General features: G+C 41.5%; 1 protein-coding gene across 3 annotated transcripts in view; it reads left to right on the forward strand.

Moving 5' to 3' along the window:
- The first annotated feature begins 5,983 nt into the window (after nucleotides 1-5,983).
- Nucleotides 5,984-16,527, forward strand: part of PDGFD (platelet derived growth factor D) — a 134,671-nt gene continuing 124,127 nt past the window's right edge. For 2 of the 3 annotated variants that reach the window (XM_030469434.1, XM_008500467.2), the window contains exon 1: nucleotides 6,103-6,439. In XM_030469434.1, coding sequence (XP_030325294.1) covers nucleotides 6,256-6,439 — 184 coding nt within the window. In that variant the 5' untranslated portion in view covers nucleotides 6,103-6,255. Of the gene's footprint in view, nucleotides 6,440-16,527 lie in introns of all 3 variants that reach the window. The other variant, XM_008500466.2, reaches the window with a different exon arrangement.

The raw sequence follows: 16,527 nt of genomic DNA on the forward strand, positions 1-16,527 counted from the left end.
CTTCCCTAGAATGTCTCTAAAATTCTATGAGTTTTCTAATTCAAATATATTATATACAAGAGAAACAAAATCTGACCTCATTTGATAGGCACAAAGGAATTGATTGATCACAAAAATAACAGGTAGAAGTTACTGTGGCTTGAGGACAGCTATTTTGCAAAGTCCAAAGCAGTAGGTTCAAATTACTTGTATCCAAGTATTTTGATATACTAAGCAGAAGATCCTGATAAACCATTACTGTCCATACACTGTAAAAGATCCAGAGAGGAAAACAAAACAAATCTGTAAAAATAGTCATGAATCACTTGAAGTTCATAACAGTGATAGTGGGGGAAGCTCTGTCTCAATATACTTTAAAATACTTTCTTCCTATTTTAAAATCAATTTTTTTTTTCCCAAAAGCTATCATGCTAACTCTTGAGAAATGAAAGCAAGAGGTCAGAAAGCAAAATGCTTTGGCTTATTTATGCAAGAAGTCAAACTACGTCATGATAGAAAGGTCTCTTCTAACCTTTAAATCTATGAACCTGGGGACCTGCAGAAGAAATGTAGTCTTATTGAAGGTATTCTTTTCTTATTAGGAAAAATGGGAAAACATATCTTGTTATTTTAAAATCTGAATTTAAATATAAATGCTCTATTGATATCTATGTGGGGAATCCTACTTCATCGCAGGAGGGCAACATTTCTTTTTTTTTTTTTATTGTGGTTTATACTAATATTTTGAAAGCATGACTCTATATATTGCATGCACACTGTAGGGCAATCAGCCTTGTCACTGGGCACCAGTGGGAGAGTCTGAGTGATACACCAGTTTCTCAAATATAATAAATGAATGTGTTCAGTTTGTGATATCCTTTTCTTCTCCCTCCCTATGTGCATGTCAGTGGTGCAATATCCACCTTAAAGACACGCAGTGGAGAACTAGCTAAAAATTACATATAGCCAACAAAAGTAATTTGAGAGTTGGGAAGGGAAGCAGGTGTACACTGGAAGGGAGAAGGGAAGCAGTGCAGATACAAGAGAGAAACTCAAAGACTGGATAAATCAAAGCTGCCTGCAGCTGTTCACAAGAATGGACCAGACAAGTGAGCATACACAGCTGGTAGCTGGAGGAGGATGAATGAATGATCTACAGCTCATAGCTAATGTTCAGGGCATCTTAGTGTGAGTTGCCATAAATAAATGGCAAGTTTGTAGTGATACCAGGCAGCAGTGCTTGGGCTTGTGTATGATGATCTCAACACCTAAAGGTGATTACCCTAAAGTGATCAGGTTCACTGGAGATTTTCTTTATATGTTGTTGACCTGCTGCCTGCATCTCAGATAGTAAATCTGCACCATGAATCATTGTGCTACACTTCTCTTCTTGGTGTCTTGGTGCCTCTGGGGTACTATGATTTTCTTAGCACCACCCTACTTTGCCTCTGTTCTGTAATTCCTGACATATAATGGCTTTAGTCTACCTTTTCCTTGCATTCTTTTGGTCTGCTGTCATGGTTACATTCATTTACTTAAAATGCACATTTAAGCCATTGTGAGATGTTCCTCCATACTACTCTATGCACCTCTGCTCATTCTCAAATAATTTACAGATTATAAACTTAGAGCATGAAAGGTCACTGCCCTAATTTTCCTGCCCTCCTATATAACAGAAATGAATGCCACTCTGATTAAATCCCTGAAGGTATGGTTTTTTAGTTGTCATTATCCAATTAACTACAAAATTAACTACAAAATGAGTCAGAAATTTACCCTGTGTCTTGTAGTATGGCATATATAAACATGCTTTTCTTGGTCACTTTTACAGATTTTTTGGAAGCAATCAATAGATCCCATGAGTTCCTAAATATATCTTGAAACTACTTGCCTGGTTTTAGAAAAGTATCAAATCTTGCCTGTCAGAGTTTCAGTGATGAAGAATAAATAACCTTGATATTTACATGGGTTTCCACACTGAAAAGTATTCCTTTTATTTCTAATCCTAATTTGATTCCAACCTTTACCTTGGTATGTCATTGTCCACTAGCTAGAATAGCCTTCTAGAATCAATATCCTGCCTCCAGGAGGTAGCTGTGGCCCCTCTGATTTTCTCCTTGACAAGCTAAATGACTCTTGATTTTTAAGCTTTACCTTAATGGCATATTTCTCAACTTCTAACCAACCTTGTGGTTTTCTCTCAGTGTTTTTGGCTTCATCATGGTCCTTCTTTAGACTATATTCAATATATTCGCAGGAACTTGATGCAGTAGTCTAATAATAACAGGAGAAAGGATAATGCCCCTACTCTAATCGATAGTCCTGCCTTTAAACAAATATCCAAGGATCTCAGTGATAATGCACAAAGATTTTGGGTTTTGCTACTTAATCACTATATTTCCAGTGTTCTAAGGAGTGGACAGACAGCACATCCATTATTCATGCACAAACTCTATGACACTGGAGCATCTCCCTGTAAGCAAATGATAACTGAGAGGACTACAGTCGATTGACTTCTTTGGTAGCCCACCCCCAAAATTTTTTTTGCATCATCTCATTTTGAGGATTAACTATTTTATCCAGTAACTACATATGTATTTTCTCCCTATGCTCTCTCCATAGTCAGTGAAGAGAAGAAGCTGAACCTTCCAGAAAACAATTTAGCCATCGTGGTACATTTGCCTAAAACTGCTGGGCTAGAGTGCCCTCTGATGGGTACCCAATTCTCTCCATGCACAATGAGAAGCCATGGGACTGGTTTACACTTTCAGAAGACAAAAATAAGGTGAGATGTGAAACACAGGCATCGAGTAGTGCTGCCATTGACTGTTTAGAGCATAAACTATGCCAGAGCTCAGCTTTACAGCTCTACCCAGTACCTATATGCCTATCTCTGTATAATTCCATTACTATACATGAGCCTACTATTCCCCCAAGGTTTTTGTCATCTGCAAATGTCATGAATAATGACTGCCTTTTTCCCAGGTCATTGTTGGAAATGCAAATCAATGCAGAAGCAAAAATTATCCTAAGTGGGTCTCTCTCACAAAGAATCCACTTAATAATATTTCTCTTTTTAGTAAACATTTTAAACCATGTCATTTAACAGGTTTTGAAAACATTTAATATTCATGGCTTTCATTTCAAATTACTTAAATTGTGTGGTACCAAGTCAAATGCTTTATGAAAGCTGTAATTTGAAGCTATTCTGTTTGTCAGCCAGATTTCCAAGTTAGCTCGGTAAGATTTTCCAGGTTGATTAGCATTGCTTATTTTTTTACTTTTACTTTGAATTCATAGTCTCATATAAACTGTTACATTATTTTATCAGGATCTGAGTCAGAATGACAGATTTATAATTACCTAGGTCATCACACTTTTACATCAGTGTGCCCTTTAAGGCAGTAACCATGATTTGCTGTAGGTCTTCGTATAGAAATCTCTTGATGCTTTAAATTAAACCAAACCTTCAGATTATAAATGAGTGAAGATATGGTGATATACTCATAAAACTTAATAAGCATAATCCAAACTTCTCATTCTTTGACATGGGCTCTATGACACTTTATTATAAAGATACTATTTTGTTTTTTGCTGCTTCTTAAAGTGAATTCAGAAGCTGTAACAGACATTGAAATATTGACTTCTTTACAATAAATGCCAGTCTTGCTGCTGTATACTAAACGCTTTCTGTACAACTGTATATCAAATGGGAAAATCTGGGATATTTTGATACTAGGGCTAAAATAAATATCTGTTAATTTACAGAGCTAGGCCTCTATTTGGAACCCCACAGTAGTAGTCCCTGGATGTTTTCTGACCTGAGAAAAAAACTTGTCCCTTATGCTACAAAAATATTTTTTGCTTTAGAACAAGAATGGCATCATCCTATGCTTTGCACAGGAGGAACAGAAAAGTGCCATGAGCATATGGTAGGCATTGTACACAGTTACCTTTGATAAATAGCAAAGCCACTGGTGCTGGAGTCCACCAGCCTGTTTTCACCACTGTCTAATTTATGAGACCTCATGCTATTTTCCTTGAGAGTTCTCTAAGCAACAAGTACCTCTTCTGTAGAAACACAAATTTCATCTTACAAGCCACAGCAGTGTGTACTCTATTTTTTTTTTTTTTTTAAAAAAAAGAATCTTGAGAGCACCTCAGTCCTGTGTTTTGGTCAGCTTGAGGAAGTTTATAGTCTGTACCAAGCCAGGGAGCGTATCAGCCAAACAGCTGCGGCGAGTCAAGGCTGGACCTGTGCAGCCAGGGAAGCATCAAGGCAGAAAGCACATAACTTGAGCTCCAGACCCAGCTCTTGGGAAGAGTTATGTATTCTATGTGAGAAAGTTTATATGGATAAAATGGGTAGAGAAAGAGGAAGAGCCTCGGAAGTGGTGCCTTTTCTTGACTGCATTATGTAACTGCTCAGGTACCATCAGTCACCTTTTGTCTACCTTCTGGATGGGAGATGATCTTTCCTTCATTCTCTTTCTTCATTCCACAACTTTAAAATGGGCAAAAGGGAAGTAATAGCAGGCTCTACCCCCCTGAGTCTGAGAACAAGGCCCTGAGGGCTCACAGATCTACTCCTAGCTCTGCGCTGTGTCTCCTCTAGAGAGTTTCTACTTCTATTAGGATGATGGAATTGCCCACCTCTGCCTAGTTTCCCCCTGAAATGGGCACCCCCCTGAAATGCTGTTTGAACCTCTTCATTATTTACTTCATAGAAAGAGGATTAGGTTCTCTGACAGTTCTGAGGAACATGGGAGAGATAAAGATTCATTATGCGTAACAGAATTGCACCCTACTGGTTCCTTAAGACATACAAGGTGTTTCAGTCCCATTGTCATCCGAACATGCCCTTGGAGAAAATGTTTCCTACCGCCACCTCTGGTCCTCTAAATGCATCAGGACTCATGCAACATTCCTGCTGCAGCACTGTACTGACATTTTTCTGCTAGTGAGGTGTTTTCTGTTAAAGGTCTGGCACTCTGTTATAATTTTTTAGTCTGGCTAAGACTATGAAATATCTTAAGAATGAACTGAGTAAAGATTTATTAGAGAGCTGTTAAAAACAGTTTTTCCTACATATTCTCGATTATTTTAATTACAGCTAATGGAAGGGAAAAAAATTATTAAAATAGCAACCTGATCACAATCCTCACATACCTTTGATTTAGACCCTTCCAGTCAGTAATGCAATCTTTTAATACCAGACCGAATTTGATGAGGGTCTAAATTAGTAGGAAATAACTTTATGAAATGCTTTGGACAGTCCTTGGCATGACAGAAGACACCCTTTATTTCTCCAAGAAACAACTGTGAGTTTTCTTTGGCCAGTGTGTTTTCCAACGTTATTCCACTAAACCTACTCAGCCACCCTGGTGCAACTAATTGATTTGAGTCATTCCAGCCCAAGCAACAACCTTTATATGACCACTTGCGGGCCCGAGGGTGACATGATAGGACACTTGGGTGTGTGGGCTCTTTGCTGGCAGGGAGTGCCTGGCACACGGCACCCACCGGGCTCACTCAACTGCAGCCCCAGGGTCCGGGCAGGGCCAGCAGCGGGACCAGCCCCTCGCACCAACCTTCCTGCCACTTTCTGCCTGGGCTAAAGACGGCGCGGCCGGTAGCTCACGGAGGTCCCGGGCACCTCTCCTCTGCCTCGCCCCGCCGATCTCTGCCGCCTGGCTCCCCCTCTGCTCCCCGGCTGCCCTCGGGTTCCCTCCCTCTTCGTGGGCTCCGCCGCGCAGCCAGGGTCGCTCTCGCCTCTCCGGACCCCAGTGGCGGCTCCTGAGGGGCGGGGCGGGGAGGGGCGGGGCAGCGGGCTCAGCCCGGCAGCGGGCGCGGAGCTGAGCGGCGGCGGCCGCTGGGTAGCGAGGCTGCGGCAGCCCCCCCCGCCCCTGAGGTGGGGCACGGCGCTGCCGGCCGAGGGAGGGGGCGGCCGTCCCGGCCGGGGATTTCTCACCTTTGCCGAGCTTGGACAGCCCCGGACACTGAGCAGAAAGTTCAGCATGCAGGAAGTTTGGGGGCAGCTCGGAGAGTAACTGGGCAGCTGTGGCTGCTGTCTGGGGTGGTGGTTTTTTTGTTTTGAGGGGGTTTTGTGCATTGGTGGGGGTTTTTTCTTTTTTTTGTTTTTTTCTTTTTTTGTGTGTGTGTTGTTTTTTTTTTTTCCCCCTGCATACAACTCCCCCAACACACAAGCAACACGCTACAAGAGCAACCAAAAAGTTCGGGAAGGAGGAGGGAACCCGAGAGAGGGAAGAACCCTTGATGAGGAGACCGGGTTTCTTTGCAGAGACACGGTCCGGTTCCCAGCGGATCCAAATGCAACTACTCATCCTCCTCCTCCTCTACGCTGTCGTCTGTGCAAACTTTTGCAGCCGTCAGGGCACCACAGCCCCTGCCCAGGGCGGATCTATAAAAGCTTTGCGGTCCTCGAATATCAGGCGAGATGGTAAGTGTCCCGCTGCCTTTTTTATTCCTAAGGGTTGCATTTGCAGAGGAAGCCTCGAGCCCGGAGAGCGCCCCGGGGGCTGCAGTCCCCACTTCCCCGCCAGCAGGGGTCCCGTCCCTGGGAGGCCGGCGAGGATCTGTCCGGGCGGGGGTCCCGTCCCTCTGAGACCGGCAGGGTCAGCAGAGGCGCGGGGGGCCCGTCCTCGGAGGCGGGCTAGGGTCGGACCGGGAGCGAGTGGCCAGGTGGAGGGAGGGAGGGAGGGAGGGAGGGAGGTGTGGGCTCGGTGGGCGTCTCTGCCGGGCGGCAGTTCCAGACTTCTGGCTGGCTGCGGGCAGTCCCAGACTTCTTAGGGCAACTTCGAGGAGGTCTTTTGGGAACTTGCGGCGCCCTCAGCGTCCCTCTAGGCAGCGGGCGGCACTTCGCTTCAGACAACGTGGGGTCCCCGGTACCAGCTGTCCCCAAGGGCCCCACCCGGCGCCCCTCAGCACCCGCGGGCCCGATTTCACTCTGACCCTTTCATCTGCCGACGCCGGGGGCAGCGCAGGGAAGGAGGCGGTCACAGCAGGGGTTATGGCGGGTCTGGCCGGAGCGGGGCTGCTGCGGGGTTCCCTCTGGAGCGGTGTGTCTGGGGGAGGGCGGGCAGGCAGGCGGCGGCTGTTGGGTCGCTGCGGGGTGCGTGTGGCGCCGCCGTAGCCTCGGGGGTGCTACGCGGGAGCGCGGCTCCTCTCCCGCATTGGGCTCCTGAAATGTCTCAAGAATTCCGTCCTCCTGGTGGAGCGCTGCCTTGGAAGGAGGGCCTGGACCCAGGGTTGAGTGTTTGCCCCGCGAGGCATGGCCTCGTCCCTTGTGCCCACCGCATCGCTGGCGGGACTGGGATGTCCGGTGATGGTGAGCACTGAGGAGGGCGGCTGCGGGATTTTCGTTCGCTGCCCGCGTGTGGTTTCAGTCTTGGAATGTGAACTCTGGCGCATTTCCCGCTGCGAGCCTTCGGCAGAGGAAATCCTCAACAGCTGAGGTGCTGTCGAGGGTCTGCAGCGCAAGTGTGTGGGACACAAGCGCCTCAAGTGAGCAGTCAGCATGGCCATGTGCTGCGGCCCTGTGGTGAATGAATGTGGAGTCTCCATAAATTAACACCACTGAAATTCACCTTTGGAATCCACTTGCTCATGATTCAAGATAAAGCCAGAACTTAACTGGTTTGGGAAGGATCCTCTGGTTGGGGAGCAGCCTGTTGTGCTCTGACTTCGTGTGGGACGACCTGCTCTTGCACGTTGCGATGAACCTTCTTGCAGAGCAAAATGCAAGATACTCTCCCTGAAAATGAACGGAGTTCAGCTCAGTCTTCAAGTTAATGTCTTCCAGTTGCCAGAATTTGTATATTTTATGAACGCTTTTCAAAAACCCAGTCACTTGAGCTATGTCCAAGACTGTACTCTGATTTGCCAGTGTTTGTTTTTCAGCATGTATACAATGTGTGAAATGGGTATGCAGTTGATTTGTGAATATTTTTTTGTTTCAGCTTTGGAGCCATATTAAACTTAATAGTCGTTTTTATGCCTTTTCTAGTCAATGAAAGAAGGCATACAGAAGGTGAAGAGACTTTTTCTTAGAACTGGGATAGCGATTCTGAAGTTTTTTTTTAAATAAAAATTGTATGTAATTCTAATAAAAGCATATATCTGCTATGTCTGTTTAATCCATCAAAACTATTGTGTATTTTATCAAGCTTCACGATTTGTTAGCCTGCTATCTTAAACGTCAGAGAAGAGCTGAGACCATCTTAGAATTAAGCTAAGCCAAATCTTTTCCAAGAGAAACTCCAATCAAGATTTTAAATGAAAAATGGCAATAGAACTTCGAAATGTGTTTTACTGTGAACTTCTCTGTAGAATCAGTGAAGATATTAGTAACTGCTAATATAAATGAAGTTTTAAGCATACTCGCAGTATAATGGGATTTTTACTCAACAGAATATGAAATTACTTCTTGGACTGATGAAGAGAACAAGACTCTCTGAAATGATTAGTTAATTCCTTTTTTGTTTCCTAGTTGTGATCATTTAACTTGATTAAGCTTTGTACCTTTAAAATTCCACAGCCTGTGGTGGCTGAACATACCAGGGTAGGCTGGGGCTGTTTGAAAGTGCAACTTTATACAAAATTACATGCTACCTTTTATCCTCCCTGGGCCATGGGGTAATTAAACCAAGCCTTTGAATATAGTGAAATGCATCCATGCCAAAGTCATACACCTCTGCAGGTCTTAAGTGGATGTTCTCCCTGGAGTGAGGTGGTAACACACTTTTAGGAGGACGAAATGAGCCCCCTAGCATACTGCAGCCTTAATCTCTCCTTGTGCTTGAGAATCCTTTTGCTTTTTCTCTGCAAAGGATGGTTATATTCTGGTGTAGCCAGTGGAGACGGGCATTGGGTCACATTTACAGCACATCAGCTGCTGATTGGCCTGGTTTTACACAAATGAACCAAACTGTTGCTTGAGGTTGTCGATTAAATATCTGTATTTGTTCAGCCAAAGGTTATGAGCCATATTCCAAATGTTGCATGCATTTGATGAGCTCACAAGCAAAGTGTTTAGACCACAGCTGGCTGCAGGCCACTGAATGTATTTCTGTCTTTTATAATTTTCAGTGGTATTTGTGTCTTGTTTTGGTCTGAAGGCTGAAATAGCACTAAAGATGTGGGTTGCATTGCTGTGTGAGACAGTTTTTTTTACTTTGTAAATATTTGCAGACATGAAAATACAAAGGAAGATCTAAGAGCACAGAATGCACTGGGAGTAATATATTACAACAGTCTCTCAAAATGCACAGCAGGGATAAAATCTAATATTATGTCCTAGCTTGATGATAATGATTATTATGTTGTGGAATTGAGATACTGGAGAGGAAGCATGGTCTGTTGAGCTCTTTAAAAAGTATTACATCTTGGCAAGTCCAAGACCACCTACGCATTTTATTAAAAAAGAAACAGTCCTTTGGATCCCAGTTTTCTGTTACCTCCAGGCAGGATAAATGAGTGATACTGCATAAGCAGAGCTTTAATATGAAGGCTTGGTCTTGCTTCTGGCCAAAACAAACCTTTGCACTGTGCGTGTTTCAAGATTGTCTTTCTTCTTTTGGGCTAAAAAGATGTTGGCTTATTTGTAATTGCTGTTACATAAGATTGAAGTTGCTCTGGGAAGAAATCTATAGAGGAAGGGCAGCACATAGAAAAAAAAAATGCCATTTAGTGACTACCAAGCCTAACCAGACTGAACTTCCTGCTGAAGTTATTTAGAATATAAATAACCTGCTTACAAGACATCCTCTTGTCCTAGTGGAAGGACAGGCATTGATGAATCAGCTGTCCAGTGAAGCACTAATCAATTTTTTAAAGTGTTGTGGAGATGCCAGCCATATTTATAGCATATGTAGTAGTATTTATTTTAAGTGTTTATTAATGCCATTACCCCTCAAGTCCTTTGAAGTTCAGCAGAATAACACTCCAAGGGCTTCCAGATGCTTCTAATGTTCTCTTTGCCTCAGCTTCTCAGCTTGCAGCATGCAGGTAATGCTTTCCTAATTACAAGAAGTCTGATATTTTGTTTCTGCTATTTTTGTTGTTTATGTGTACTTGGAGATGAAAAGCAGAGATGAAAAGTGCTAAATAATATTTATGATATGGTGTATAAATGAAGCAGTAATTGCTTATTCTTATCTGTTACTGAACAAACCTCTGAATGCACAATCTAGGAAAGTATGTCTAGTCTGTGGACTCAGACTAAGCATCATTACAATATTTTAAACTTTACATTCCAAAGTTTAAAGAAAAGGCAACACAGAACAGACAGCATAGTGTCAAATCATTTCAGTGTGTAAACAGCTGAAAGCCATGGAATCAGTATCTTCTGATGTGGATTTGAAACCATAAAATCAGATAACTTGAGATAAGATTCTGGGCTCTTATTTTCATTTTAAATAAAAAAAAATTAGGGACTTCCAAACTTTGGTTTGCTTGTGCATCACCAGAATACAGAGAAAATTTGTACTTTAGTACTCTGGGGATATGACAACAGCTTTTGCCTTTTGGTGGCTTTCCCAAAGGGATGTGTGCCATTAACTCTACCCTCCCTGTCCCTCTGTTGGCCTGTGCCTGAGCCAACCTTGGAAAAGCATTGGGCAGTTTTCTTTTTTTTATCTCCCAATAGATGTTAACTGTCTGCTATTGGGAAAAGACATAATTAATCTTTTTTCATATCACTTTGAAATGGCTCATGTGTTATGTATAGGAAAACTCAGCTTTGGAATGGATTTAGTGAGTGCTTCAGTACTAGGCTCATATACCCGGGGGGTTTTAAAGGACTCTGGCAACATAAAATTGTGTCAACTGGAAAATACCTAAATACCTACATTTTCTTTAATAAGCACTTTTTTTTTTTTTTTTTTTTTTTAGGTTTTGCAAAACAATATACATTTCAGGCTTCATCTGATTAAAATAAAACAAAAACAATGTAGTAATTTATCTGTAGTAATGCACTTTGGTCTACAATTATTTAACTTTGATGATGTCTCTTATCTATATATCTAGCTGTCTTGACTGAAATACCAAAGAATATTACATGAGAATTTCAACTCTGACTCAACAGCAAGCAGCATGGAGGAATTTTTCAAAGAATCTTTGAAACATGTCTTGTCAGGCAGATGTATATCAAATACTGGAATTCACTTTGCTTAAAAACTCTTCAGACAGTCTCTCAACACATCATGCTCCTTTTTTTTTTTTTTTTTTTTTTTTTAATTGGATTTGTGTGAATTAGTTAGGCCAGTTAATTCTTAAAAAGATAACACGTGATAGTATTACTTTGATTCTTAGAAGCTGAATACTGCTGAAAATTCTAAAATAATGTTTCCTTTTGTGATCCCACAGAGAGGTGGTGTTTTCTGAAACACCTCAGAATAAGCATAAATAGGAAACTCATGGCAAATCATCAGTGCAATAATGTTCTTCATGTCCTTACATTTGAGCGTTATAATTGGATTTAAGTCAAGAGGCTCAGTCCTACAGCATTCTGTGGTTACAAAGATCAAGTAGCTTATATTGAAGTGAGACAATGTTGATTAAAACTAACTATTTCTTACAATGAATAAAGAGTACAAGTACTTGAAAGATTTGTCAAATACTCTGTTAAAATAATAACCACTTATAGGCATGGATATTATGCACATGCATAAGCAGAATAAATATATATTTTATATTTTTCATATTACATAGAACACCATGTATGCACATATATAAGATATAACTGAGAGGACAAAAGCACAGGGAAATGAAGATGAGCATACTAAATATAACTAGTTTCAAATTAGCATAGTAATAATAATAAAAAAACCATTTTTTAGAATAGTGAAAAAAGCAGCATCAAATTTAATGTAACTTTTTGAAGTTCAAGTTAATCAATGAACTTAGACAAATATTTGAGCCTTACGTTTCGAGGTAGTTCAGATCCTCTTTACATGATGTTGTTAGATATATAATTTATGGAATTTGGGTTGAAAGCAACAGTTACACAGGGATTTGACACTAGGACTTTAAATGAATCATAAGAAATATCATGTAGGTTCTTTGTTGGCATTCTCTGTAGTAAGAATTTGCCCACTAATGCAGGAATATTTCTTAGTGGTATCCCTTTCAGTCAGTTAGTTGGTTCAAGCTGTGTTCAAAAACTGCTTCCAAAAATCTTGCTATTATGTTTGTGAGGTTGATTACATTATACCATGTTTTGGATAAAAGAGACCACTTACATCACTGCTTCTGGTGAGGATCTCTTGGCTAAGATACTGGATTGTGTTAGGTTACTTGGCATTTTGTTCCAAATCAATCTCCTGTTTACAAAGCTAAGGAAACATCCTGTTTATATTGTCAAACTGGATAGATTTTCTTCTGGGAGTTTGGGTTTGGCTCTAATATTTTTGGTAGTGAATAAATCCTACATGATCTTCAGCTTCCTATTGTACTTGAGAAATCTTCAGTTTCATGCTTCCTTTTTGATCTGTGTCCCAGGCAGTGAGGGCCAACATCCCTATTTCTGCTTTGGCAGTCAGACCTCTGCATACTTGTAGATGGTGCAGGAGGACACACTTTTACCTTCTCTGCAAACTTCCTGCCAATGTATTTTAGCTATTCTGTACATTAGGACTTAATGATATTAGATGCCGTAAAAAATACTTATTAAACACTAGGCCCATGAAAAACTTGAAAAATAGCCATCCTGACCTTCGTTGCACTGAAACCAATGACAAAATTTCTGTCAGCTCTTAGTGCAGCAGAGTCAGGCTCACATTTTACATGAACTAATACAGGATAAAAGAAAGTGCTTAGGCATTCAGTGACAAGTTTCTTACAGAATCATTTAGGTTGGAAAAGATCTTTAAGATCATTGAGTCCAACCATTAACCTAGCACACTGTCAAGTCCACCTCTAAACTACATCCCCCAACACCACAGCTACACTTCTTTTAAATGCCTCCAAGGGTAGTGACTTGACCACTTTCAGCCTGTTCCAATACATAATAACCCCTTAGGTGAAGAAATTTTTTCCTAATATCCAGTCTAAACCTGCCCTGGTGAAACTTGTGGCCTTTTTCACTTGTTGTATTGCTTGTTACTTGGGAGAAGAGACCAACCCCCCTCTCACTACGTGAGGTCAGGTCATTGTAGAGAGTGATAAGGGCTCCCCTCAGCCTCCTTTTCTCCAAAGTAAACATCCCTCAGATGCTTCTTGTAAGACTTGTGCTCTAGACCATTCACCAGCTTTGTTGCCCTACTTTGGACATGCCTCAGCACCTTGATATCTTTCTTGTAGGAAGGGGTTTATGTAGGTTTATGTAAGTCTTACAGTATCCAGAGTTAAGATACTCAGTTGAAGACCATGCACTGAAGAAAAAACTCCAGTCCTTTGTAGTGATAAAAGATGGAGGGATAACTCAGGCTGACTGTGTGGCAAAAGTACAGAAAAAAGCCTCGTGGGTTCAGTGTGTCCTGCTGCTTTTTTCTCCTATACTGGCAATCTTACATGTTATACACAGGATATCCTACAAGAGACTTCAGCTGCAATACATTTCTAAACAAGACCTTAAGGAAACCTGTCAGTATTTCTCAGTGTCTTTTATTGCTTCTGTTTGTTTTTTAATTTTAAAGAGGCTCCAAGTGTAATATGCGTGGGTTTTTGTTATTGCTTCTTCTTGGATCACTTGCAGATTTTTCTCATAGCTGAATGTATTTCTAATCTGATGTGACTCATGATAAAATTGGATTGAGGATAAAGCAGGGTCCAGGGCTGGTTAGGGAGAAGGGATAAAAATAGGTACACAGAAATTTTTTTACCAAAAATACTGTGAAATTTGGAAACCCTTTATTTACCATTGTGCCCTTACATTTACAACCAGGAAGTTAATGGAAGGATAAATCCTTTGCTTTAGCAAACCAGTGAGAGATGTATTGCATGACAGTGGCAAGTAGGTGGTAATAATGCCTTTAGATTCTTTGTGGAAATGGACCAACACAGCTTTTTAATCACGGGGTCTCAGCAGGGATAAACACTGATAAGAATGCTTTCAGTAACACATCCAGATGTCACTAAAAGGATTTAAGACTTCATGACAGAAGCCTACTGAGAAACTGGTGCTTTGAGATCAATGGAAATCTCCAAGGTTATGGAACTATTTCTTTTCCTGGGTAAGGTTGTGGGGCTTGTTCCCTTACTGCTGTAAGACATCTTCACATTGCAGTGTTAGGTTGCTGAATGTTTGGAAGTCAGCACAGGGGTTGCTGATTTGCTTCATTGCTGTTCATACCGTGTGACCTGGGGCTCCCAAACCCCAGTGCCTGCCTGTATCACTGCTTTTCTGGTGAATAGCCACGTAGCTGTGAGAAGGGAAAAGATATTCTTTGCTCCTTCCATACTCATAATGGCAGAGAACAGGTTTTTTTGCTTAGATAGGTGTGATTTTGATTTTGTTTGTTCTTACCAATTCTCATCATTCATTAGATCCTGGAAAGTTGGAGAAAAAGTTAACATCTTCTAATCAAGAGATAAAATTCTTCCGTCACATAGTAGGGATGTGGCTACTTATAGTATATATGCAATTTGCCTTTACATAATAGCACATGCAAATGTGAACCTCCAAAGTAAGTTCCCCAAGAGTACACTCAGTGTCTTGAGTGGTGCTTCTGAGAAATGGATGCAGCAGAGGAGACTTGTGGCAGCTCCACCTTTGCGAGTACCCCTGAGTGATGCCCAGGTGTCTTGGGTTTGTCCTTAGACCTGCAGGTTTTGATGTTACATCCCCATCTCCATACACGTAGCCTCCTTCCCAAGAGCCCAACACACGATTAAATCCCTTGGCCTCGCAACAACAGGAAACAAGCATCACTCCAGAGAAGAAACTTATTTGCACTGCAGAGGACTCTTACGCCATATTCTAGGGCACATCTCAGTCCTGAACTGGTGTCATTCCCACGGTGGCAAGCAGAGGAGGATGAGAAATGGACCAGCATGACTGTTCAGCCTGCTTTTTCCCTAGCCCCATGTAGCCAGTCACAGCAGGACTTCACCGGGCATGCATTTGATGACACTTTTCTGTGGGCAGTAATGTTTTGTGGCAATACCTTCTGTTTCACTGTAGAGGCTGAGTCCTGGCAGCTTGGAGAGGCAGCAGTGCAATCCAGTGCAGTCTTTACATGTGAGTAAAGACAGGAGAGCCTTATCAGGGTGCAGTCATCCTTAAAATATTGTGACCTTGCTGTCTTTATTGTGCTACCTCCTGTCCATTTTCCTGCCCAGGGCTGCTACAATTTTCCAAGCTCAGAGCTGTGTGACATACTGAGGTGAAATAACAGGGCATGTGGATAGCCATTTTTTGGGAACAATCATAAAAACCAACAGTGTAATGTACTGAATAAAAATTCTATATCTTGGCTCTCATGAAGAGAGCTCTGAAGAGAGGTCCTGTGGTGTGGAAATTAAATAGCACAGAAATCTCAAAAGAACAAAGTAAACAAAAAAACCCAGAACCACAAAATGGGGAAACGGTTATCCTGGGTTTGGTTCTCTGCCTGTTCCTTGGGTATGGTTTTGAAATCATACTAACTTGATGTGTCAGCTCAGTTTCTTTTTTTGAGGAATGACTTTAAAAGCTTTTTTATCTACACATGAAGGATGTTTTTCAAGCATTGCAGGTGCTGCCTTTTATTTCTGTTCAAGAACCTTGTCTCAGGATCTCTCTCTGTAGCTATACAATGACAGTGCCATTTCCTGGTGCTACTGCTCTATTACTGTTTTTTATGCCATCACCAGGTCTTGCAGCACCTAAAATCAAGCCTTGTCAGCCAGATTGCTTTTCAGCTCAGCTTAGGCAAACCATTAGTCAAAATAGTGAGGAAAAAAGTCAGTCTTTTTTATTTTTAATCTTTTAAATCAGCAGAGAGATAGAATTTATTTAGAATTAATTTCTAAATATGCTTTTGCAATGAAGTGATTGCAAATTTAACTATACATCATTATAGTTATGGAAAATGAATTTCTAGCACTTATTTTCAAGAAGGCCTTTAAAGATGATTGGTTAAACCAGAACAGAAATACCCACAGCTGCCTTTTTTCTTTCTAGAGAGTATGGCCAGCCTGGTAGCCCAATGTGGTTTCTGCTTCCCTTCTGTTCACATGTGTAGGAGACAAGCATTGCCTTTGCTTATTTATTCTAAATCAGCCTTGTTGATTTTTTAGTTTTATTTTGCATTTACTGTGGCTAAAAGAAAAGCTAAGCTTAAGAGACAAATCAGCATGAACTTCACAGTATTATCATGATTTTGTTGGCTTGATATTATTATCAGTTTAAAATTTCTTAAAATTACCAGCAAAAATAGAGGATCTGATGCCAGCACTGGAATCTGGGTGATTCTGTAAATTGGTTTTGACAGAGGTTCTTACCCGGGCAGCAGCAGCTGGCACAGCTCTTCAGGGAGTGTGAGTGGGTCTGCAGAAGCTGACAAGAAGAAACCAAGAGAGTGTCTGTAGGCTAGGGCTAGGGCTGTA

The sequence above is a fragment of the Calypte anna genome, chromosome 1, assembly GCF_003957555.1.
Source record: "Calypte anna isolate BGI_N300 chromosome 1, bCalAnn1_v1.p, whole genome shotgun sequence".
Classification (NCBI taxonomy): Eukaryota; Metazoa; Chordata; class Aves; order Apodiformes; family Trochilidae; genus Calypte; species Calypte anna.